The following is a 27,071-nucleotide window of genomic DNA, read 5'->3' on the forward strand; positions in this document are numbered from 1 at the left end:
TGTGGAGGATATAAGTGAGATTCAACTATGTGTCCAATTGCCTTCTGTATGTAGAATTGGGGGTGTGTGTATACAGTCTTGTCCTTTGCCTCAAACAGCAAAATGTCTTGGGTTGGCCCTGCCTCTAAGCCTGGCCTTAGCCATTAGGTGCACCTGCTGGTTACAGTGAAAACCAGCACATTTTTTCTGGGGGTATTCAAGGGTTTGCAGTACCAGGACCCCCTCTTTTTCTAAATCTGTGTCAGAAATGGACTCCAGGGCTGGATGCTGCATTAGTTTGACTTGGCCTCTCATGGTAGTGCTCAAGGGAAACCGATTGTTTTCAGCTGCCTAAATCTGGACTATTACACAAATAGCGTCATCTCTCAGGTTGTTTTTATGGTGGCTTTATGCTCCTTTTTGTGCTGGTCTGTTTCTGTTTTTCTCTTTGTTCTTCTTTTTTGGAATCGATTGGTTTTTGTGGCATTAATGCCATAAACTGACATAGTGGACTTTAGGATAAAGAAATGCCATAAATAAACGAAACATAACGCCTTCTCCTTGGATGGAGCCTATATGTGCACGCATGACAGCAAAATCCACAAGACGGAGCATGTCCCATATTACGTCAACTCCTGGGGTCAGCGGATAGGGCCTAGCTGTGAGTGGCCGGCCTGCTGACCACAAACAACTGGCCATTTATATTTTCGGACCCCAAAGACACAAATAAAGAGACAGAGGAAAAGGGATAGAATGGTGTCTATAAATGGCATGGTGAAATAAACGTATTAAAGGCCTCGCCTTAGTCCAGGGGAGATTGCTCTGTTTTTCTGAAATACAGAGGAGGAAATGGCTAACTACCTCTGTAGGAGGTGGTTCGGGACAGGATCTTTCTGCTAAGGAAGCCACACCTGCAGCAAGACACCAAACAAACCTCAGCAGTATTGTTTTTGTGGTCTGACATTTAGGCCTGTGTCATACAGAAAAAAGAATGAGGAGGTGGAGAAGGGGAAGGTGGGGTGAATATCTGGCCCCATTTAACCTCACAAGGTTGTCAATAAGGAATAAAGTATTTTGTTTTTCTACAATGGTTTTTATTAAAAAATATCAACCTTTCTCAATGGTTAAACCTGGATCTCAAAACGTATCCAAATCACTTTAACACACCTTCCGTGTGGCATTTGCTGTATCATTAAAAAAACAAAAACTAGCAAGAGAAGGTTATTATGCATTATTCTGCTACCAAAGTAGTAAAGAGGAGAAGAAGAAGAGGAGGAGAAGGAGTTTGGATTTGATATCCTGCTTTATCACTACCCTAAGGAGTCTCAAAGCAGCTAACATTCTCCTTTCCCTTCCTCCCCCACAACAAACACTCTGTGAGGTGAGTGGGGCTGAGAGACTTCAGAGAAGTGTGACTAGCCCAAGGTCACCCAGCAGCTGCATGTGGAGGAGCGGAGACGCAAACCCGGTTCACCAGATTACAAGTCTACCGCTCTTAACCACTGCACCACATTGGCTGGGAAGATCAGTGAATCTCAACACAAACAGCTGAAGTCCTAGCCAAACTCTATTCAGTGATGTGAGGCAACTTGAGGCTGCATTCTGTAAACTGATATTACCACACCTCAGCAGCCGCAATCCCCTCAGGTGAATTCATAGGATAAGCAAGATATGTTAATTATTTTTACATTGATTGGGGTTGAGTGGGATCATTTTGCGACTGTGGTTGAAGATACCCTGGACACTTTACAGGGGAGATACAATACAAGGGTACCACATTGCAAAGACTGGAGAGGCACAGAAGTGGCATGGAGAACAAGGGATGAATGTGAGCAAATAATACAGCCATGCATACTTGGGTGTTGTTTCAGTAGTGGTTGGTTGAGATTGTGGGATGGTTGAAACCAATTATTTGGTTTCTTCCCCACCCTTTCTCCAAAGAACTCAGCATGGCATATATTGTGTGTCTCCTCACAACAACCCTGCAAGTCTAAGGGATAGTGATGAGCCTAAGGTTACAGTCACCCACTTTTCTTTCTCCTCAATTTAAGTCCAGCCTTCTAAGCACTATCTCTTTGAGCTGGCTTAAGCTGGCTCCTTTGAGTGTCAACATTTCTGAATTTTCTTTGGAACGATCAAAACTGATCAATAACAATCCAAGTGACACCTTCTTCATGTTCTCAGGTGCAGAAGCTGTAGTGTGTGTATTTGTGTGTATTTGTGGGTGTGGGTGTTAGAAGAATGGGGTGATTACTTTTGTTGTTGTGTATGGCCTCTGCCTGCATGCTTGATGCCTTCTGTTGACCACAATGACTAATGACACTTTCCATTTTAAACCAAAGAGACTCAAGCAAAGATTATATTGTTTGATGTGGACACAAGATTACTCAGAAAACAGTGAAATGAAGCCAACATTCTTTTGCCTCTGCTTAATAAGCCATAATTTATTTTTCTTCTGGAGTCTACAGATAATGTAAACTTCTCTCCACTAGAACTACTAAATGTTCCCAGTTACTGTATCATGATTAAGTTACTCAACAAACACGAACACCACAGAGACCAGTCGGCCTGCCTCAGGATTTCTTTTTGTTGTCCACGTAGAAGGAAATGGTCAGGCAGCCTTAAGGTTACGCCCCACTGATGCATACAGACAGAACTCTGAAGCAAAAGGTGCATATGGGTCTGATGTTTTCTCTTGATCAACAAATGAATCAATGGATTCATATGACGGTTGCTAGTTCAGCAGGTTGATTGTGAGAGCCTTACCTGTAAAATGCTAAACTCCAGCAGACAATTTCTTTCTGGGAGACCATTGTCACCAGGTGAGCAAATATTTTTTCATGATTTGTGGAATAGATTCTTTGGTTTGATTCCACAGAAGGAGTTCATAGTGGGTGAAATACTCATAGCATGTTTTCACCTAACAAAGGCTAAGAACATTTTAGTTAACTCCTAAAACAGAAGCTAGTTCTCAATGATCATTAATACAGCATGAATTACCTGTACAGATTTGCATCTTTTTATAGCAGAGAGGAAGAGAAGCACATGGAATTAACTGCTCTCTTGACTGCACTCTCTTAAGGTAACATTAGGAACAAAGGAAGGAATAAGCTAGGGATATATGAATTATTCCTGAAGCATACAGATGTGCAAACTGTTTCAAAGTACTTAGCTCTAAATCAGGGATGGCTAACCTGTGGATTTCGACTTCCATCAGCCCTAGTCAGCATGGCTAATGGCCAGGGATTATGGGAGTCTTAGTTAAACAATATCTGGAGGGACACAAATCCATCTATTCCTGTTCTAAATAGGCAGGGCAATATATATATATATATATACACACACACACACACACACACACACACACACACACACACACAGTGGTACCTCAGGTTAAGTACTAAATTCGTTCTGGAGGTCCGTTCTTAATCTGAAACTGTTCTTAACCTGAAGCACCACTTTAGCTAATGGGGCCTCCTGCTACTGCCGCGCTGCCAGAGCATGATTTCTGTTCTCATCCTGAAGCAAAGTTCTTAACCTGAGGTAATATTTCTGGTTTAGCGGAGTGTGTAACCTGAAGCGTATGTAACCTGAAGTGTATGTAACCTGAGATACCACTGTGTGTGTGTGTGTGTCTCTCTCTCTCTCTCTCTCTCTCACACACACACACACACACACACACACACACACACACGGGGCACGGGGATCAGTCTGGATGATACGTATGGATCCCTTCCAAACCATTGATCCTGTATATGTGAGGCTAGAGTCCCTGAGAGAAAGCTTGCTGAACCAGTCAGACTAGCCTTTCTGTTAAGGTAATGGCCTCAGCTGTTCAATTAAGTACCTCCATTTACATGCCCAAAGAGATTTCCATAGAGACAAATGGGTGGGCCTTTTACTGCCTCACCTGGCTAGATGCCACCTCATCCTAAGATGGTGAACAATAGGCCAAGAAAGGAGCTGTGTGTGAGAGTGAAGTTTGGCTGATGTTGGAAGCTGGAGGACAAAGGCATCTCTGCTCTGACCTGGTCCCAAAGCTGTGACTTGGGGCTTCCCTGGAACCCTAATGGGGAAGCAAGGTCTGTTGGGATGGTGATGCTTTGAGGCTCTACGTGATCTGTTCAAGTTGTATAGAAGTGTAAATAATGTGCATGCACTCTTATTTTCTAATATAGATGGATTTTAGGACAGGAGCAGCAGATATTCTGAAACTCCTGTCTACCATAGCAGTAAAATGTCTCTCTCTCATTTTTGCAATCTTGTTTATCTTCCATGGGATAAAATCCTAACGATATAAAATTTTATAATGTTTTCTTTAAGACTGATACAATGATAGGCTTCAAGGGTGGAAACACTTTTCCTTTCCTCCCTTTTATTTATTTCCAGTATGCTATGCTGGTTCCAATAATAGAGAATACATTTTAGGCAACAATTCCTTTGTAATCTTAAAGCTTCTGTGATTGTTTTAAACTTAGATACTTTTTTTAAGGAGTGTTTCTTAAGATGGTTATTATAAAAATCCCTTCACTGGAAATACATTGGTCATTTTTTTATTTTTATGTCTTAGATTATTCAGACCTAAGCACTATTCACCTCGCATCACTTCTTTGCATCCCTTTATGCCATAAATAATCCAGTAATCTATTTTGATTTTATACATAAAGGAAGTGAGCAAGGACACTGCAGAACTTAAGGGCCTTCTTAGTTTATCACAGACAGTTAATGCCAACATATTACAGCCAAAATCTTAAAGCAAGCAGAGGGGTCTTTAGGAAGCTGTCAGGAGCAGTGCCAAGGAAGTTACCTTCAGATTGTCAGTATTCTGTGTGAGGACTTCAGATGCATATTGGAAAATTACATTTGCACAATTAAAGTGGATTAAAGCACTCTGTGACAGAGGACGAGATGGTTGGACAGTGTTCTCGAAGCTACCAGCATGAGTTTGACCAAACTGCGGGTGACAGTGGAAGACAGGAGTGCCTGGCGTGCTCTGGTCCATGGGGTCACGAAGAGTCGGACACGACTAAACGACTAAACAACAACAAAGCACTCTGTTGCCTTAGTGCAACAATTTCACCTAAAAAAGGAAAGATTTTTAATTTTCAAAACTTTATTGAAAAGTTAAATGCTTAATAAACCTGAATAAAAGATCCAGGAGTTAATATGCAGTCACTGCTATGAAAATGTGGCTTGGGGGGCAATTCAATTTGCATCACTTGATATAAGGTTTAAGATTGGTCCGGGGGGTGGGGGGTGGGAGAGAAGCCTTTACATGCTTGAAATATAAGTAACTTTTTAACTTGATGAGTATTGGCACTGCAATAAAGAGCAAGCAACATTAATGCAGATGTTTTAGAATTGCTCTGTATTTGGCAAAAGGTACCATAAGTATTGTGATTTCCTTTTGAGTATAATTCAAACATAGTTTGAATACGGATTGGTTTGCATTTTTGCCTCTAATCATGAGAGTCTTTCTAGCCATTTGGGTATTAATCAGAGAACAGTAATTGTAGTTAGATCACACATTTTTAATTGCAAAAAAGAAATATTTCATATCCTCTTCTATGAATAAAATATTATGGCATGAGACTCTTAATCTCAGGGTCAGGGTTCGAGCCTCACCTTGGGCAAAAGATTCCTGCATTGTAGGGGGCTGTGCTAGATAAACCTCGTAGTCCCTTCCAGCTCTGCAAGTCTATGATTCTATGTTGGCAATGCTAGAAAAGCAGCTTGCCTTAGGCAGAGAAAACAAGAAGTATGTTTTTAATGCAAAACATTTCTCCTCTGTATAGATGTCAGAACTGTTTCTCTGCAATGAACAATTTTCTTATTTGAATATGAATGCAAAAGTAATTCAGAACATAAGGAGAACCCGGCTGGATCAGGCCACAAGCCCATCTCATCCAACACCCTGTGCCTGTGGGACATAGCTGTCAACCTTCCCTTTTTTTGCGGTAAATTCCCTTATTCCAGCGCCGTTTCCCGCTGCTTCCTGCTGCTATCCCAGATTGTTAGATATCCCGTAGACTGTCCCTGGGACAGGTGAGGCTGCTGATCCCTTATTTTTGAGGCTGCTGATCTCTTATTTTCAAATCTGAAAGTTGACAGCTATGCTGTGGGAAGCCTGAAAGCTGGACATGGGGCAGCAGCCCTCGGCCTACCTGTGATTCCCAGCAAATGATATTCAGACGCTTGATGACTCTGACAGTGGAGGTAGACCATAGGCATTGTGACTAGTAATAAAAATAATAATGTAATAATAATAAAAATTTATTATTTCTACCCTGCCCATCTGGCTGGGTTTCCCAAGCCACTCTGGGCTGCTTTCAACAGAACATTAAAAACAGAATAAAACATCAAACATTAAAAACTTCCCTAAACAGGGCTGCCTTCAGATGTCTTCTAAAAGTTGGATAGTTGTTTATTTCCTTGACATCTGATGGGAGGGCATTCCACAGGGCAGGCGCCACTACCAAGAAGGACCTCTGCCTGATTCCCTGTAGCTTCACTTTTCGCAGTGAGGGAACCACTAGTAGCCACTGATAGCCTTATTCTCCATGAATTTGTCTCATCCTCTTTTAAAGCCATCCTGATGTAGATCTTTATCCCCCTCCCCACACTTCTTCCTGATGTAGCTCTTTCCTCATCCCTTCCTTCCTGACTGAGGAGGGATGTCATTTTGTGGTTTGCCTCAGGCGCCGAAATGTCTTTGGTCAGCCTTGCCCATTGGGGAGTGAGGGGATGGGACTTCAACTCACTAGTGGGAGGGGCTGAGCAGGCAGAGGAGGGGTCAAAGGGGCAGGACCCAGGCTCATCACCAGGAGCCAGGTGTCACCTCTGTAGGTGGGATCAGACACACCTACCCAGGCAGAGTGCACATTTGAATACGTAGCGATCTTGGATGTTGAGAGAATCTCATCGCAGCCCATCTTTAAAAGCTTGGGAGCGGGACCGTTGGGACATCTCTGATGCTTGCACTCAATCCTGCATCTCTTGCAGAGGAGCCAACTCCTAGGGGCCATGGGGGCTTGGTCCCCCACAATAAGATATTTGAGGTGGCCACAAAGTTGATGGGCATTCCTATTCAAATGGTGTGTGCGCATTGCGTCATGTGATTGATTATGAGGGGTGGGGCTTACCTGGGCCCCCACAATATTTTATTCAAGTTGGTACCCCTGATCTCTTGCCTTGCTCATGTACTGAGCCCATGCTGTTATGAGCCTGAATAAAGTTCTCTTCCTTACTTGCAATTCATAGTGTTTTGGGGCAGAAGTGCGACAGGTTGCTGAAACACGGCTTTCTCTTCTAAGTTCATGAAGAGGAGATTTTATATATATAATATAGTGTGTGAAAAAGGTAAAGGTAAAGGGACCCCTGACCATTAGGTCCAGTGGTGGCCAACTCTGGGGTTGCAGTGCTCATCTCGCTTTACTGGTACAGCTTCTGCGTCATGTGGCCAGCATGACTAAACAGCTTCTGGTGAACCAGAGCAGTGCACAGAAACGCTGTTTACCTTCCCGCCGGAGTGGTACCTATTTATCTACTTGCACTTTGAAGTGCTTTCGAACTGCTAGGTTGGCAGGAGCAGGGACCGAGCAGCAGGAGCTCACCCCGTTGAAGGGATTCGTACCGCCAACCTTCTGATCGGCAAGTCCTAGGCTCTGTGGTTTAATCCACAGTGCCACCTGCGTCCCAATATAGTGTGTTATGATGCACTTAATTTAGTTTGCTGTTGTGAACAGATGTGGAATTATAAATAGGTAAGGGGATGCTTCTGGTACTGGGATTTTGCATTTGCGATGGTTTGATATTTGTGATAGCTGTGAGATATACCGTAAATGATATCCATTGTTATCCAAGTCACAGTCAGAGCAGAGCTGTTAAAATCAATGAACTGGAGTTGCTTATGTCCACAGATTTCAAAGGGTCACGTGCTATGTGAAGAAATACTTTCTTATGTCTGTCCAGAATCTTTCAAAATTCAGCTTTGTCGACTTTTCATATTATGAGGGGGCGGGTAATCCCTCTACCAGCTTTCTCCGTATCTCGCATAATTTCAAACACCGCTATCATGCCCCTTCTTTCTTGTCTTTCTTTGTAAACGAAAAAGCCTCAAATATTGTCACTTTTCCTCTGAGGGGAGATGCTCCAGCCCTTGAAAAAGTTGCACTTTTCCTCAAATTGCATCTGAGATGATAATAAATAGTAGAAGACACTGCAATGAAGTTTTTAATTCCCCCCCCCCCAATATAACTTTGATATTTTGTTAAATCCAAGTGGTGCAATGATGAGCTTGCTCATACTTTATTATTATTATTATTATTTTTGGTCTTCAAAGCCAGATGTGGCAAAATCAAAATTTAACTCCAAGGCCTATGACACTTTTGTTCAATAGGGAGGGCATGGCCTCAACACAGGGATAGGGAACTTGTGACCCTCCAGACATTGCTATACTACACCTCCGATCACCCCTGGACATGGGCCAAACTGGCTCTTGGGGTTGATATTGAGTCCTGCAATATCTGAAGGGCGGCACTTAAGTAAGTAGGAGGTTTTTTCAAGGGAAGAGAGTGAAGCCACACCAAACGTATCCACCAGGTGTCACTCTTGCAAGCCAATTTTCAGTTGTATTCAAGGGACATGCCAAAACTAAGCGAACCAGTTGTTGATAAATACAGTGAAGCTGAATTCAAATAACACATGGAACTGGCTCGCCAAATTGTTGCAAAGACATCACCAAACAGGCAGAAAGCCCATTTATTTTTCAATTATACTTAGGTTCATTTTTGTTGCCCCTAACTCCACTCCAAGAGGGGCTAAGCATCACAACATAAACTAAACAGGCACAAAGATAAAAAGCTCGATTTTCAGCTGGAAGGTGAAGGTGGTTTTAAGTTCTTACTGTCAACTATTTTACTACAAAGGAAGCCATTGGTTGTGTAGCTGGGCGATAGGGATGTTGCGATAGGGTAATTCCATGTCAGGTGATCCAGGGATTTTTATCTTACTATTTTATAATGGTTTACATCTTCAGTGTAATAGAAGGTCCCAAATCTCAGCTTTTAATTTTTTATCTCATCCAGTTTTTGAGTTATGAAGGTTTGAAATTTCAAAAAATTGACAATTTTGCCCTTGACAGACTACACAAAAACCTTAAAAGCTCAGACCAGAATTAATATATTTCAGAACTAAAAACCCCCCAATCTCTTCAGAACTTCATGGGCTCTAATATGATATGGCACATGATAGACTTACTTTAAATCTTAAAGTTAATTTACATATTTTTTTAAAAAAAGTAAGTGATTAAAAAAAACTAAAATGCTTTAAAAATTCCAAAAAAATATGTATTGATTATTTTATATTTCTAAGAGCTTCCTGCAATTTTTCATCTTGGGATCCCAATGGGATCACTTAAAAAAATTGTACATACATGTTAACCTTATTGGGTTCTATTTAGGATGAATGGGTCTTCCTGGAGTAAAATATAACAGAATAAACAAGACTTCAAACCATAATATCAGTTACTTCAAGTGTTTCCTCAAAATGTTATCCAATTAAAGGGTTTCTGAAAAACTAGTTGGGCTTTTCTTTTAAGCCAGTAGTAGTGCCACTACTGGTTGCAGCTGCTACTTACATTTTCTAAAAGTGTTTAATTCACTTCACATCTGGTTTGGGCCCAAGGCAAGGGAGAAGAGTTAACTTGGACTCTCTAGTGGCCAACCATATATTTTGTACAAATTATACAAAATATAAATAAAACATGTTCTATTTACAAAAAAAACACTTACCGTAAATAGCTACCTTTCTACAGGTAGCACGGTGCGGGGGGGTGGGGGAGCATGGACGTAGCCAGGATTTTTGTTAGGGGGCAGGCTTTTGTTAGGGGGTAGAACCTCTGATTTGTATCGATTTTTACTTATGGAGGGCAGCTGCCCCCCTGCCCCCCCTATGGGCAGGGCCACAGGAAGGAAACAAGGTCAGAAGGGGGCCACAGTTCGAAAAAGGTTGGGAAATACTGATCTAGAAGAAGCAAGTTAGGTGGAAGGAGAGGAAAGGAATAGACAAATATGAAATATGAAATAATTTGCTATTAAAGCATATAGACAAAATTTTCTCCCCGCCCCTAGCTTGTTCTTCCAGCCCACTAGATTTACAATGTACTTTTCATTTCTGTCCGATGTGTTCTCTTGATGCAGAATGAGATGAGTACAAAGAAATCCATCAGATTTTATGATCCCTTTGTATTAAATATTGATAACCTGACAGAATGTCTGAGGCAGCTCTCTGCTTGGCAAGAGGAATCGCTCAGCCACATAAACCAAGGAGTCTGTACATAAGCAATTACTTAAATGTTACTGTAATGCACAGGATAGACACAAAAGTATTGTTTTTACAAGACAACTGAAAGTGGGGGAGAGTGAGGGGGTGGCATTGTTTTTAAGGAAGAACAAGAAAAATATTTCTTTAAAAGTTCCCTCAGGTTTATACCTCATCCCCCCCCCCGAAAGAAGATTTAAAACAGATGAAGAGTGAAATTCAGTGTAGATAAATATGAGGAAACAAGTCTCAGTGGTTTTTAAAATACTATTTATTTAACTAACAAACAAGAAAAACACATATTTAAATCCACAGTACAGTGATACCTCAGGTTAAGAACTTAATCCGTTCTGGAGGTCCGTTCTTAACCTGAAACTGTTTTTAACCTGAAGCACCACTTTAGCTAATGGGGCCTCCTGCGGCTGCTGCTGCGCCGCAGGAGCACGATTTCTGTTCTCATCCTGAAGCAAAGCTGTTAACCTGAAGCAATATTTCTGGGTTAGCGGAGTCTGTAACCTGAAGCGTATGCAACCTGAAGCATATGTAACTTAAGGTACCACAGTATTTGATTATTTAAATTACACGAATATAATTTATTATACAAGTGGATTATTTGTAACCATCTCAACATGCTGTACAGTGGTACCTTGGGTTACATACGCTTCAGGTTACATACGCTTCAGGTAACAGACTCTGCTAACCCAGAAATAGTACCTCAGGTTAAGAACTTTGCTTTAGGATGAGAACAGAAATCGTGCTCCGGCGGTGCAGCAGCAGGAGGAGGCCCCATTAGCTAAAGTGGTGCTTCAGGTTAAGAACAGTTTCAGGTTAAGAACGGACCTCCGGAACGAATTAAGTACTTAACCTGAGGTACTACTGTAACAAAGGACTGAAATTAAATTTGGGGTCAGATCCAAAGTATGCTGTTTGCTCTGATTGAGTACTAAAGAGCGGTTCTCCCCAGTGTGGAGAAGCCCTAAGTTTGCACATTAATTCAGCTATACCTTCTGCAAGGGGTCTTCTTTGTAATCTGACAAGTTCTGCCTAGAGGTTCAAGCTTATTCAGCTAGCCACAGCCAGGGCCAGAACCCTCCAATAAAGTCTGAAAATAGAAAGAGCTCTCCTTGTGGGAATTGACTAGGGCTTTCCTGCAAAGGTCCTGAATAACCTGAAAGAGAGAGAGAGAGAGAGAGAGAGAGAGAGAGAGAGAGAGAGAGAATCAGAAGCAGGGAAATGAGAACAGGAGTCAAAGGTACAGGGACCAGCTCAGAAAAAAGATGTCCTACTCTAATCTGTATCCAGGGGGGAGAGGCAAACTTTGAAATAAGTTATGTGGATCAGGCTGGAGAGTGTCAGACCCAAGAGAATGAACATTTTGGGGACAGGTGCCTAGTTATAGGAAGGAGACTTTCTGACTGGCTGGGCTCAGAAACAAAGGATTATCATGCGAAGGACATTTATCATGTGAAGGATTATCACGTGAAAGACATTGCCATGGAAGGCAATGATTAGTCAGTCAGGAAAAGGTGGAGGACTTTTGCAGGAAATGTAAATTTCGGTTTAATCTAATTACCTGGGGTTGATAGAAGTTGTTGCTTGATTGAAACTGCTCCTTGATAACTGTCAAGAATTAATTAATGCTAAATAAGGATTTCTATTTGCACTAGATATGGCAGAGATTCCGGGGGACTAGGCCTGTATTTAAATAGTTCATTATGCATATCAGTCACCATGGGGAAATTCTCCTATCTTTTTGGCTGGAAGACCTCAGCTTCTCTTGATGGGGGTGTACCCAAGTCTGATTACCTCTAAATACACAGTATTGACTCCTGTGCAAAGGCATCACACTCATTGTTTGAAGCAAAGAGAAAACAAGCGCATCATTTCAGGGCATGTAGAGAGTTCCCCAAAGGCACACCCTTCCATTGTCTCCCAAGACAAAGGGATGCCAACCAGCCAAGGAGAGTTCCAGTGGAACTGAGCTACTGAAGGCTACTGAGCTCAGTGCAAATTATTTCCAGGTAAACATTGTGCTGAATGCCTACCTACAAATGAGACAGTCCACAATGGTTCATTGATGTCTGTTTTTAAACTTTTTATATGGCTTTATGGCATGTTTTATGTATTATTGCTGTAAAGCCCTTGGATGGTTTTTCTTTTTTCTTTTAATGATGTAACAGTATGTAATTATTTTCAAACAAATAAATAAAACTGAAGCTGGGTGCAAGTGACTAAAATCAGTAGACAAAACTCCTGCCCAAATTGCCTGAGATGCCTACGCTTTTGTGCTGCCATTCATTACTTCCCTGGCCAAGCCAAGGCCAAAAGCCTTTCCTTACAGGGTGTCTTAGTCTGGACTATTCCCCCTTTGCTGCAAAGTGCTGAAGGGAGATGTCATCTTGGATGAAGCCTCCTGGCCCTCTCCAAGCTTTTTAATCATTAAGCGGGTTAGGCCTCTAACCAGAAAAATCAGGCCCCTTATGTTGTCTTTGGTTTGCCTCCTCTCCCTCTTGCGTGCGCACGCGCGCACACACACTTTCATTCCCGTAAAACCCAACCTCTCCCTGCCAAAAGTATAATAGCGAGCCCATGAGGAGAGCTGTGTGCAGAATACCAACGACACGGTCATAAAAGTATGAGAACAGCGTTCACGTCTAGCACAGCGGGACAATGGGGGTGGAAAATAGTATTCATTCAACTTCTCTTGTGGAGTCAAAGGCTGCTGGCAAGCAAGGATGGGTTCTAAAAATAGTGCCGAATCTTAAAAGGAGAGAAGCAACGTGGAATTAACTAAATCATTTCCAAATGTCTCATAGAGCTGTTCTGCTAAAACCATCTGGAGAAGCACTTGGGTCCTTAGACCACTGTATATACAGGAAGGAAGCATCATGGTCAAGCCCTCCTTGTTTTAACAAATAAAACAAATGGGTCTGAGCTGGTTTTCTATTTTATTTGTACTAGACGATGGCATATTAGAAAAGAAGCTGCAAGGTGCTTGGAGAGACACCTTCTAGGTTATCTTCTATGACCTGCAATCAGTAGACCGTCTGCTTTGACACAAGAGTTTAAACGGGTCATACAAGAGCTGGAACTGGATCTGTCAATATCTGTCCTACTTTTTGTTTTATATTTTTGTGTCTCTCCATTCAGCAGAGGTCCCTAAGATCAGGCGGTTCGGGACAGAAAGAAAATAAATAAAAAGAAACTAAACAGTTTTGCTACTCAGTTGAATTGTGGGCTTTCAGCTGGATAGCTGCCTCCAGCCCAGCAGTATAAGAGGGTATCTCATCCACTGGGTGAGAAGGAGACTCAAACCCAGTGTTGGCTGCAGCGCTGGCTACTGCTCTTCCATGTGCCCCCCCCCCAAAAAAAATCAGAGAAGTTTTTCAGCAGAGCTTGGCTTGAGGAACACCCTCTGGGTTGCCTCAAGCTGTTCATTTCCTATACCTTGAAAGTAGAACTTCTGTTTAGAAACAGCTTTGTGTCTAACCCAGATCATTCTTCAGAGATGAAAAGGATTCCCGTCCCTCACTTTCTTTTAACCATCCCCTTGGTTTGTGATTGCTTTGGCAGTAGGTGCTGCTATTCAAAAACCTCATCAAAAATAGCAGGCAGCAGAGCACACCCCCCCCCGCCACTGTTTGTTTTGCAGGCGTATCTCAGAAGCAGCAATGAAAACATTTCCCCATATCCCCTCTGCTTCTGGTATCTTCTCATAAGGCAGTGGTGGGCAACCTGTGACCCTTGGTCTCTCATTTCATGCAGGTGAGAAAGGTGGGTGGAAGCAATGGAGGAATGTTGAGAGGGTGAGGGAGAAAATGGGGTGGGGGAACAATTGCTATTATCTATGAGCCTGTAGAAATTCTCTTTCAGGACTGAAACCCAGACACCCAGACGGTTCAAGAAATGGCTGAAGGGGAAATCACGACATTCACAGCTCTGACAGAGAAGTTTGATCTCCCGATGGGGAATTACAAGAAGCCCAAACTCCTTTACTGCAGCAACGGGGGCCATTTCTTGAGGATACTTCCCGATGGCAAAGTGGATGGTACAATGGATCGAAATGACCAACACAGTAAGCTTTTACTTGCTTTTTATCAGTGGGTCTCAAACTGAAAGAAACCCTTATTGTGGTGGCCTATTAGGGTGGTCTTTGGTAATATGGTGCCCTGAGCGAGGCCCCCAAATGTATCTTCTCAATTATGAATCTTCTCTGTTTTGCACCCCCTGGGCTTTGTTCTCTGTGCAGGGGAACCACTCACACCACCCTATATCCAGCACTGGACCTCTCCACTATGGAACCTTTGATCATTTGCCATGGAACTTGACTGTTTGGCAAAGGATCCTGGTGGCACATTCTAGAGTGCACTGTTGTGGGGGGTTTCTGCTTGACCAATGAGAGCTGAGTGTAGCCTAGGACATGCCGAACACCAAATCTCTTTCTCCTCTACATGACAATGTAGCAAGCACTGATGTTTAAAGCATGCCAAAGGCTTCCCATCTATATGTGTGTGTTTTTAATGTTTGTGTCTGTGATAATTCAACATTAAATATGTACCCATGTGTAAGTTAAACCATTAAATATAAACCACCACCCCTAAAACACAAATCATAGCCGAAACCACAGACACAGGTAGCTGAAAAAAAAAAAGAACTGCAAGCCAGGAGATAATGGTTCGATTTGTGTGATCAACGGACATGTGTGCGGGACGTCTGAACAGAGTCCCTGCAATGCGCAGAATGATCCTTCCAGGTGACAGGGAATCTTACACTTGGAGATAGAGGCCGCTGTGGGTCCAGCCACATATCCAGAGGCTTCATCCTGCTGCATTTCCCTTACATGTGTTTACTGATCCCACAGCCTGAATGCCTGAGATTTAACAAGAAGCTGGTTAGGAGGATGTCTGCATTGTGCATCATAGTCTGTAGGGCATCCCCTGGCTCTTTCCATAGAACTCAGTCAGAAGCTAGTGTCCTGCATGTTGCTCTGTAACAACCATTCAACATCTCTCCCCTCCATTCTCCCAGACAGTATCTAGTCAGAGAAATATGTGGAGTGAGATCTCCTTGTTCAGCATTTCCCAACCCACTGCAAGTGGAGAAAATTTGACGGGATACTGTTACACTGAACATGCCTTTTACAAGAAATTTTACTAGGCAAGGTGCAGATCTATGGCAGCGATATGTCCCTTATAAAGTCGAGCTCAGCCCTTAGCCTGCTTCAGCCAGCAGCATTACCACAGCAATCTCCTGCATGTACTGTTGGTCTTGATTGTATAGCCTTATCCCTGCTCATTTTAATCAAACCTATTGAATAATTGCCCTCATTGGCCCTGTGTATATTATTACATATAAATTCCAAAGCACAGGGAACATGGTGCTCTAAACCTCGGAAAAAATGATGCCCTGTATCCCAGAACACCGAGGAAATCAGGCTCAAAATCATTAATTAGCATGAGTGATGGAATATGGGAAAGAATAAATAAAAGTGTCTCTGATCATGTACAGACTGCCTCCAACGCATTCTCCCCCAGCCCCCAAAACTAAATATATACACTCTTAGAATTATGGAGGAGTACTTTAGAGTCGTTCACGACTGGACGTAACTGTCAGGGGTCCTTTACCTTTACCTTTTACTTTATGCATAGAAGCCAGCACCCTTGCCCAGTTTTCAGCTGACTGGCTTTGCAAGAGGTTCAATTACATGACTCCTTGTGATCCCTTCCAACTCTACAATTCTATGATTTGATGACCTTCAGGATGGGTCAAGCACAGTGATGAAAAGCAGCAGTCGTGGCACTGGTGCCAACAATATTATAAAACACTTAAATCCTACCTGCCCATATTTCCTACTTGACCATATCAATTTACTTTCCATGTTTGGGGACCGTATGCAGTACCCTACAGTAACTGAAGGTCCTATGGATAAGGAATGTGTTTTATCGCTGTTTTGTATAGGATGTGTTCTCAACACAAGATCCATTTTCCTCTCCCCCTACACAGCACTTCATAATGGATTCCTGAGGGAACAGAATCTGCTGAAATGCTTATTCTGTGCTTTAACATGATGGAGAGAGGAAGTGGGAAGGACGAAGAATGCATGGGAGCCAATAGTTTCCTCCTTAGGACAAGAACACTTTATTCCCTTACTGGGATTCAGTGCTTGCTCCTTGCGCCGTGTGTTCTGAAGAATGTCCTAAACTGACTAAACGGGGCTTTGAGAGAGACTTTATCCTTGATCAGTTAAGAGCAGCAGTTTCCCAAACTTTTGCCTTTCATGCATGTCCAAACTACAATGTTAGGAGCAAATGCATTGCTTCCAGTTTCATCGTGGACGGTGTCACATGACTATTTCATAAAGTACTTGTTTCCTACCCATAACACTGCAAAGCAGGAAAAAAATGGGTCTTGCCAGTGCTTTTTTTCTGGGGGTACTCAAGGGTACACAGTGCCAGCACCATTTTTTTCCTAGAAGAAAAGCACTGGGTGTTGCCCTGTAATGTGAATCAGTTTTCCCATGCTGCCTGATGAATATGGCCTAGTGTTTAGCATCCTTCCTCAGCAGCTGTGGCAGCTGTGGAACTCTACCTGTATCTATGTCATTAAGAAATGGCTTTTTTCTTTACAAAATCATACATACAGATGTATGGCTTACGGCTCCACCCATGCGAATCTGCGTTTTGAAGTTCCAACGCTATTACAGTCACAAAATGCTTGGGAGGCTTGTTGAACTCCTTTGTCCCAGGAAGCTGGCGGGTGAGATTGGCAGCTTGATACTGGAAGATGAGACAGGACAATAAGCTCAACTGTTGTGATGGTCCAGCAGCTCTGACATGCATCGTGCTCCACTGTGCACTGGAACACACACTTGCAATGCACTGATTTCACAGGAGGAGCCTCTTCCTGCCCTGTGTGTGTACTCTGTGCTGCTGTGCACTTACTGGAATACAGCTGGGCTCCCTGCTGCAGGATGTGCTGACAGGAGGCAGTCAGACGCGCTCTCCAAATTCTAAGAAAAGCACCTTCTTCTTTTTTCTTCTTTTTTAAAGGAAAGCCACAGGAATATGTGGTTTCCCTCCCCTGCCCCAACTTTGCTCTCTGGTTTGTTTCTGAAGTCAGTTTATGGCAGAGGTTTAATTATAAATGCCATTTACACACTCACACTCTCACACACACGCTCAACAGTGGACTGAGCGAAGATGATCTCATCCTGAGTAAACATAGCAAAGGACAGACGGGAAGTCTCTAACCCAGAGTAAACTGGCATGCAACCTTTCAGAAACCCTGTTCAAGCAACGGAGGTAGGAAAGCAAACAAGGAGGGAAATCTGCAGAAGGCACACAAGCCTGCCTGCCGTTTGCAAGGAACAAGCTGGGCAAGATGCAGGAGGAGAGACATGCTCTGAAACACAGAGGCCCACCCCTCCCGACAAGTGTATTTGCCAACACCTCTCTCTTCTGTAATACATAGGCAGCACCAGCTCTAGAGCTATTTTTTTTGGGAGGGGGCGTCAGGCAAGATGCCCTTTCTGAGTGGCCCCACTGCACTGAACGGCCCCTGCCTGGTGTCCACTGATGCTGACCTTTGGTGTCAGCCCTGTGTAGCTAGCTCAGCATGCAGTATGGGGTCTGGGCTTGCACTGTTTGAAAAGAGAGCCCCCTCATCCCACAGGGAATCCTTGAGGTCAACCAGTTCCAACTCCCTGCTCAGAACATGGTCTTCATAAGGGCATAACGTCTTCCAAACTTAGCACTCAGAAGCAGTTACATGGCACAGGGGAAATATGTTTTGTTGTTCAAAGTAAAGCCATCAGTCAGTCCCACTGCCTTCAGGGAGTTCTGTGGACCTCAGAAAAGGTTTGCTTTTCACAGCAGAACATAAAGAATCTGGCAGGAACTCCTCTACCATTAATTGCAGAGATATCAAGAACAGGCTCCAGAGGGGATGCAGTGCTAGTCAAATTTCTTATGTTGAGAGTTCACTTCATCAGATGCATTGAATGCCATCCTGAGTTGGCAAGTATACACACATAGATAGATAAATATTTTAAGCTGAGATCTTCCCCACTTCACAACAATATTGTTTTTATGCACTGGAACACACACTCATAATGCATTGGTTTCACAGATTGGTGTGTGTGTAGAGAACATTGTTCAGAACAAAGGAAAACAGAATCCACTCCAGGCTTATGTGTTTTACAAGAACTCCAAGAGTTGCCGTGAAAGCAGGTGCAAAAGACCTGCACTTAGATTTTAAGAACATGGTGCTGACAATATTCTGTCCCAGTGAGTAGTACAGCCGTCACATTTTCCACTAGCTGCAGCTTCCTGACCTACCACAAGGGCAGCCCCACATGGAGTGCATTGCAGTAGTCCAATTAGCTACCAGCCCATAGTCAGTCTACTGTGGTCCAGAAATGGCTTTACCTATCTTATGTACCCTAGCTGGTAGAAGGCATTCCTAGCCACTGAGATCACTTGGGTCTCTAGCAACAAAGATGGATATAGAGGCACCCCCAGTCAACAAACTTTGTTTTTCAGAGGAAATACAACCCTATGAAAAGCAAGCAATTGATAAATTATCTGGACTTGGGAACCACCCACCCACAGTGCCTCTGTCTTGCCAAGATTCAGAGTCAGTTTATTGGTCCTCATCTAGCACACCGCCAAGACTAAATTGTGCACAGCCTCTCCTGATTCAGATGTTAAAGAGAAGGAGAGTTGGGTATCATCAGCATACTTGTAACACCTTGCTCTAAATCTCCCGATGACTGTTCCCAACTTCATATAGATGTTAAACAGCATTGGGGACCAGATGATACCCTATGATACCCCACAGCACAACTGCCGGTGGGCCAAAAGTCAACCACCCAATGCTGTTCTCTGAAACTGACCCTGAAGATAGAGTCAGCTGGCAGTGTTTATTTTTCTCTTGCTTTCTATTATATTGGCAAATTTTTTTTGTTTTAAAAATGGAGTGGGGAGAAAAGTGGGGCCTTATTCTATTACAGTGGTGAGAAACTTGTGGTCCTACAGATGTTGTTCAGCTCCAATCAGCTCTGACCATTGGCCATGCTGGCTGGGGCTGATGGAAGCTGGAGTCCCGCAACATCTGGAGGGCCAAAGGTTCCCTGCTCTATTGTGTATTCTGATCATCTGGTATTGAGGGGGATGCTGCTTATGTACACAGAGGTCCCATTTAGCCACCACCACCAGATCCTGGAGGTCCTCTCCTCCATGAATTTGTCTAATCCTTTTGAAAAGGCCATATAACACAGTAGCCATTGCTTCATTTTTGTGGTAGCAAAAGATTTTCCAGGCCTTCCCAGTGTCCAGCTGTGTTGTAACAAGGATGGATTCCTACTCCCTAATAGGTCAGCAAGCTGTAAGAGGAAGAACAGCTATGAGCTAGGAAAAGCATTAGCTCCATGTGAAAACACACACACACACACACACACACACCCCTCCCTCCATGCATCACTGGCGCACTATAGTCTTCTCAATGATTTCTCCCCCCCCCCCTCGGAAAAATGTTGCGTGTAGCCAGTGTTGCTTTCTAAAGGGTGTATGTTTGCTAGCCTGTGCCAGAAATGAGCTTAGCGTAAATGAGCTATTAAACTTGGACATCCTGATGAAAAAATATTTACAGAGGAAACTCCTTAAACGGGTATGTGCCAGCGGAATAACCCTAGTTACAGAGGACAAGTCTTGGGCTGACGACGTAAGTAAACTTGGGTGGTGCCCTCACTTTCCACAACCTATTGAACTAATCTTTGTAATGACATTTGTACAGGGCCAGAGCCCCGACTCTGTTGAAGTGAACAGAGCCCATTTACATGGAAGGATGTGTACAAACAGAAATCTCCTTTCTTTTAGTGATAAGCAGTCCATCCTCTCACTCACACCACAAAACAGCCACAAAAGTAGGAAGAGGTCTTCTTTAATGAGGCATGGGCTGCTTCTAGGGGAAATATAATCTTCTCTTTCACCCCTTCCTCTCATGCACTCTCTCTCTCTCCCTCTGTATGTCTGTGTTTGCACACATGCAAATCCTGAACACACTTGCCTCAGAAAAAGTCATGCTGAATTGAATGGGCAGACATGAACAGGGCTGCTGTACAGGGTGGTGGATTGGAACCAGTGGCACCACTGCCAGATTGTTGCTAAGTGTCCCTTTTAAAGCAAAGTAAAGAAAAAATGAGAGACAGAGAAAGGAAGCAAGAAGATCATGGGAGACAGAGAGAGAAGGTGGCAAATGGATATCCAAGGCAAAAAACCCCCACCTCATTGTTACTGACCCCAAATTACCCACTGGAGTTTATTATATAAAATAAAGGATTGGTTTAACAATTGTAATATAAATAAAGTCAGTTTTCCTCTGGCTATATTATGTAATTTCCTCTCTCTTTCTCTGTTTGGTGTTTGTTATGAGTTGTCCATGAGCAGCCAACTTTTTCTCAAAGACAAAGTCATTAGAGGATTCAGCACCATCTTTTATCTTGCAAGATCACATTTCTTAAAACAACAACAGCAACATGAATATGAATTAAGAATCGTTGCCCCAACCTCCCATAGGAAGCAGTTCTTTTTTTCATAAATGGCTGTTGGCTGCAATTTTCACATCTACTTGTAGCTGTGCATTCAGAGCTACTGCAGAGCCCAAGTGATCCTGGAGGGTTGTCAAATTCTCCTTCAGCAGGGAATGGCTCATCTGATTGAGTCATCTGAATGTGACTTAACAAAATAATTCCCTGCCACTGGAAGAACCTCTGGCATGGGTGCATATTCCCCTTCATAACTTTTGTTCTGGCACACTGGGCTAGTCATTCTAACTTACTTTTTTCTGTGAGATGGTTCATATTTAAGGGGAGGCATTAAATGCTGATGACTGGTCCAGAAAGGTGAAAGGAGTCATACCAAAAGACTAAATGATCCCCTCAGATTTGGATTTTATGCAACCATGGAGAAGAAGGAAACAGAGATATTTGTAATGAATGACTTTACAAAAGACTAGAAAGCTGAGCAAGGAACAGCCCACACACCGCAATATTTTGCTGCAGGTCTCAGTTGCTACACCCATGCCACATTTTCTCCCTCCAAAGAGCTTAGAGAAGCTAGCACATCCTTTCCTACATCTCTGGGCCACTGCTTTACCTTCCTGCTGCTGTTCTTACTATTATTTTCTATTGCAGTTCAACTGCTGCTAAGTGCGGAAAATTTGGGTGAGGTGTACATAAAGAGCACAGAGTCTGGGCACTACTTGGCCATGGATGCCAATGGCCGTTTATATGGCTCGGTAAGTATGAGGTTTCTGTGGGACTGGGACTGGGGGAGGTTTTGAGGTTTGCAGATATACTGTAGCCCACGAGCAGCAAATAGACATTGTTTGTTGTTTTTGCAGCTGGGTTGCCACATTTTGCCCAGCTTTATTTCTGGAAAAATAAATAAAATAATGAGAAGCGATGTTCCAAAATACTTCCAGATACTGGATTTCGTATTTGGAAGGAGCAATGCTGCTTCTTCCTCCAGCTGCCAAATCACAGAGGGTGATGCCATTAGGGACACTGAGCCAAATTTAACCCTAGGATAAACAAGCGTCAGAGATGTTGTATGTGCTGTTCACTCAGCAGGCTGGAGTGGCGGAAGGATAGAGAAGGGCTGAAAAGAAACAACCCTGCAGAACAACAGATAGGTGGAGCCAAAAAGTTAGTGCTGCCTTCTTGGCTGTTGCTCAGTGGCAGAGCATCATAGTGGCAGGCAGAAGGTTCAAAGTTCATTCTCAGCATCTCCAGTTAGGGCTAGGCTGACAAAATCCTGGAGCACCACTGCAAGACAGCCTAGATGGACCAACACTGAGCTAGATGGACCAATGGTCTGACTTCCTATAAGGCAGCTTCCTATGTTCCATCGAGGTTTCCCAAACACATGGATCAACACAAAATCACAGAATTGTAGAGTTGGAAGGGACCCTGAGGGTCATCTAGTCCAACCCCCTGCGATGCAGGAATCTCAGCTAAAGCATCCATGACAGATGGCCATCCAATCTATGCTTAGAAACCTCAAAGGAAGGAGAGTCCGCAACATTCTGAGGGAGTCTGTCCTGCTGTTGGACAGCTCTTACCATCAGAAAGTTTAGTTGGAATCTCCTTTCTTGCAACTTGAAGTGACTGGTTTGGATGCTACCCTCTGGAGTAGGAGAAAACAAGCTTGTTCCCTCTTCCATATGACAACCTGTTAGATATCTGAATATGGCTGTCATGCCTCCTCTCAGTCTCCTCTTTTCCAGGAGAAACATTCCCAGCTCCTTCAAGCTCTCCTCATAAGGCTTAGTTTCCAGACCCTTGATCATCTTGGTTGCCCTCCTCTGTACACGTTCCAGCTTGTCAACTTCCTTATTAAATTGCAGCGCCCAGAACTGGACACAGTATTCCAGGTGTGATCTGACCAAGACAGAATAGAGCAGTACTATTACTTCCCTTGATTGGGACACTATACTTCTGTTGATGCAGCCTAGAATAGCATTAGCTTCTTTTGCTGCTGCACCACACTGTTGACTCAGAAGGGCACTTCCAGACTCTCACTATCTCTGGGTGGGATTCAGTCACACTGCAGCAAATGTAGGCTGCACAATTAACACACCTGTTTCCCTCAAAGACCAGACTTTTCCCAATGAAAAAAGTGATGGGGAAATGCACCAAAAAGTGTGAGATAGCACTTGCTTGATACAGAAGCCAGCACCATCCTTCATTGCTGATGGAGAACTCAGCTGCTTCATTTGCTTTCCATTATGAATGCACCTCTCTCTTTCTCTTTTCTTCAGCAGTTGCCAACGGAAGAGTGTTTGTTCCTGGAGAGAATGGAAGAAAACCATTACAATACCTACACATCAAAGATGCACGCAGATAAAAACTGGTTTGTTGGCTTGAAGAAGAATGGGAAAAGCAAACTGGGACCGCGGACTCATTATGGCCAAAAGGCAATCCTCTTCCTTCCCCTGCCAGTTTCACCCGATTAGATAGTTTCCCCACGTAGCAAAATACGTTCCTTAGAACGAAGCAGCCAGTAGACTTTTCCCTTTCCTTTCCTTTCCTTCGATTCTCCCTCCTGCTGGGGAACATGAAAAAGATGTGGGAGATGGGGAAAAATGCAAAGCAATTCCATAAAACATGCATGTATACAAGCAGAGTGCACAGGCATCTCAGATGCACTGCCTCCAAAATGAACCAGGTCACTTAATAGTCATACAACAGAACGTACCTTGGTGTTCAGCTTCTACGGTCATATATGTAGCAAAGCTCCCCTTTTTCTGAAACCCGCATTTAAACAATATGATCTAACTTCCAGACAGCTTTTTCATAATCCTTGTGTATCACACGGAATCATAACCAACAATGCTGAAGCTATCCAATTATTTAAAACAAATTTAACTGTGTGCTTATAGTACCAGGATCCTTGCTTCTTAAAAAGTAACATTGCTCTGGTTCTTGGTAATATTTCTGTAATATATATTTATTTATTAATAAGACTGTATACAATCTACATTGTTAGGCCATTTTAACTGTAGACAATCAATATTGTGTATATTACATAAGACCAGTGCTTTTTTTCTGGGAGGGACGCAGGAGTACGCATACCCCTAAACATTTTGTGAATCTAAGTTTGGCCTCATTGAGGGGCAGTATTTCAATATGAGCAGGAAAATGAAAGTACCTCTAAACATTTTTTTTAGAAAAAAAGCACTGCATAAGACAAGATCTTGAATACTTTGGGCAAGGAAAATGAGAAAGCACCGAACAAATATAAAAACACGGTGGATCATTTATATACAAATGTAACTCCAGTTGGAAGCAATGAAAGTTTAACCATGAGCCAAAATCCTGCTGATTTCAATGTGGCATTAAAGATGTGGTCTGCACTGTGCTGATGGTGACACTTAGCCCCACCTCTCAAGACCAGCACAGTCTATTGAGCCCCAGAAAACCCCAGGCAAACCAGAGATCTGGAGCTGGCAAGGCCCACAGGCCATGTGATAAAGGCCAGCACTGCTTATGGGTAGGTGCAGCCATCATAACAGCGCCCAGTTAGGATGAGTGTTGCAGCTAGGTTTGGTGCTCCAGGCTGATGGGGCTTTATTCCACCAGTCACCTATGATGATCAGCTATGTCAGAACCAATGAACCACGTGCTCTCTGGTTGCCTGATGTTTTGGGGGAGTGGTGGGGGCAAGGAGCTCTGGTAAAAAGCAGATTTCCCTAGGGAACAGACTTAGAGAAGTGTGATAGGAATTCATTGTTCATCTGTAATCATATTTTGCCACATATTTCATATTTCATTTACTTGCCGCAGACATAAAAACAACCAGCTTAACTGTATACAATGACTGTGTGGTTAAATAACCGAATTTCCAACAACCTTCGAAGAGAACTTGTACTTTTCTCTATCCTTGCAAGATACATGGAACCTTGTTGTGATTTGCAGGTCATATCCCAGGTTTCTCAACCTCTTTAAATTCCATTGATTTCCATGATTTTGAAGGAGGGTGGGCCTGTTTGCGTGACATTACTCTAGAATCTAGATCATTATAGGGGCTGCAGAGATGCTGCATTCAATGTTGACTAAACACACAAAAGTGGGAGCAAATAACGCACTTTGGCCCTGACCTAACCTCCCCCCCCCCCCCGGCACCATCCCCAGCTACATGCATTCAGCATCATTTCTCAAAAGAGCCTATTTATCTGCCTACAATACAGGCATAAGCTCTATGCTGAAGGAGAGGACAAGACTAATAGACATAACATCTGAATGTAACATCTGCACATTCTAGAGTGGTTTGGGGATACAATTGCAAATTGACCAGTTGCAAAATGACAGATGAATCACTTTCTTCCCTAGGTATTAGTAATCTGTATTATTTTACTGAATTTCAAAGCTGCTTGATCAGCCATATATTTGGCATGCCACAGTTTTTAGTTCCAAGGGAGGCAAACTATTCTATCTTGCTGTTCTTATTTCCGGATTTCCCAGTGTGTTTTCCACAGCAGCAAAGCATGCAGATTAACTTCTGATTAAACATTCTGCCTTTCCTGAGTTTTATTTTTATCATTACTAATTACATTAATTGCCGCTTACTACAAATATGTCTCAAAGTGGCATGCAGTTATAAAAATTGGCTAAAAGTGCTCAAATCAAAGCTTTTGTGATACACTAATTTGCTGGCAATCTGTTTTCTGTTGTACCTCAACATATCTGGCACTACCAAAGGACACCCTCAGTCCTTCCCCACTGTCAGTTCCTACATCTCACACCAGTAAGGGTTGTTCATGTCATTACTTGAGTGTTTCCAAAAAGTCACACTTGGTTCCAGAACAAACCCAAACATAGGACACTCTGTGTTACCCATTAGACCATCTGCTCCCAAACCATCACTGCAGGTTTCTGAAATCCTTTAGGCCCACTTGCTAATAACATTCCTCAATAGATGAAATAGTGGCCTTTTTGCAGGGATGCGTTCTTGAGTCTCATTATTTTCTTGCTTTGGTTTGGGACAGGCCTGGGATCCTATAACAACCATAGGTGCAAGGGGTGGAGAGAGATAGCCAGATTTGGCTTAGACAAATGCATAGAGGGCAGGTCTATCCCTCAGCAGCTTGTTGTTGTTTAGTAGTTCAGTTGTGTCCAACTCTTCGTGACCCCATGGACCAGAGCACGCCAGGCACTCCTGTCTTCCACTGCCTCCAGCAGTTTGGTCAAACTCATGCTGGTAGCTTCAAGAACACTGTCCAACCATCTCGTCCTCTGTCGTCCCCTTCTCCTTGTGCCCTCAGAGGTACCACTACATTCAGTGCCAAGGTGCTGGAGAAAAAAACAGAAAACCGTCTTCCATTGCAATACTCACATTTTTAATGGGAGAAAAGTGACAGCCACCTGTGCCAATAAGCCCACCCAAAACAACTTGGAATAATTGCCCCAGTCCTGGGTCCCTCGCATTCCAAGCACTGGCTCCAGGTGTCGCAAGGCTAAGCTGCATGCGACAAGGAAAAGCTTCCCAGCATCACTAGCCTGGTATTTGTGAACAGGAAGGATTTCAGATCAGACTATGGTGATCATAGTCTGGGCCATGGCTCAGTGGTGATCTGCTCTGCATGCAGAAAGTTGCAGGCTCAATCCCCAGGCAGGGCTGGGAGAGATTTCCTGCCCAAAACCCTGGAGAGCTTCTGCCAATCTGGTTCTCAACCTGTGGGTACCCAGGTGTGTTGGACTACAACTCCCATCATCCCTGAGCCCTGGCCTTGCTAGCTAGGCGTGATGGGAGTTGTACTTCAACAACATCTGGGGACCCACAGGTTGAGGAAGGCTGGTTTAGACAGTCCTGAACAAGATGGGTCAGGGGTCTGACTGAGCATAAGGCAGTTCCCTGTGTTCCTATCCTGAGCTTGAGCAAAGCCTACCCACCAAGTATTTCCAAAAGGAAAAAAACAAAACGTGTCAGGGTGCAAGTCCAGTTTACCTAACATCCTGTCTCTAGTCCTAGCATGTGGGAGGTATTTCCAGGATAGCAGCTAAAGGAAGGGTATGTTGTTATTTCTTGGACAGAGGACAATTCAGGAAATCCGTTCCTGTCCCAAGATAGAAACTTTTCCTCAGCAAAGGAACAGAGTTCCACAGAACCAGAGTCTGCAAGAAATATGCCTCTGATTCACAAGGCGCTTTTCTTATTTGCTGGAAACTTCTTTTCTCCAGTGTGTGCGTGCAGGGTTTTCTTTCTTTTCTATAA

General features: G+C 43.3%; 1 protein-coding gene across 6 annotated transcripts in view; it reads left to right on the forward strand.

The window, feature by feature from the left end:
* The window catches only part of FGF1 (fibroblast growth factor 1), a 49,853-nt gene extending 24,459 nt beyond the window's left edge, over positions 1-25,394 (forward strand). For 2 of the 6 annotated variants that reach the window (XM_081852194.1, XM_081852195.1), the window contains exons 3-5: positions 14,173-14,374; positions 21,491-21,594; positions 23,119-25,394. In XM_081852194.1, coding sequence (XP_081708320.1) covers positions 14,206-14,374; positions 21,491-21,594; positions 23,119-23,313 — 468 coding nt within the window. In that variant the 5' untranslated portion in view covers positions 14,173-14,205 and the 3' untranslated portion in view covers positions 23,314-25,394. Of the gene's footprint in view, positions 1-13,746; positions 14,065-14,158; positions 14,375-21,490; positions 21,595-23,118 lie in introns of those variants that run through there. The other 4 variants (XM_081852197.1, XM_081852196.1, XM_081852198.1 and 1 more) reach the window with 3 other exon arrangements.
* Positions 25,395-27,071: the final 1,677 nt, after the last annotated feature.

The sequence above is a fragment of the Podarcis erhardii genome (genome assembly GCF_964252035.2).
Source record: "Podarcis erhardii genome assembly, chromosome: 2".
Taxonomy (NCBI): domain Eukaryota; kingdom Metazoa; phylum Chordata; class Lepidosauria; order Squamata; family Lacertidae; genus Podarcis; species Podarcis erhardii.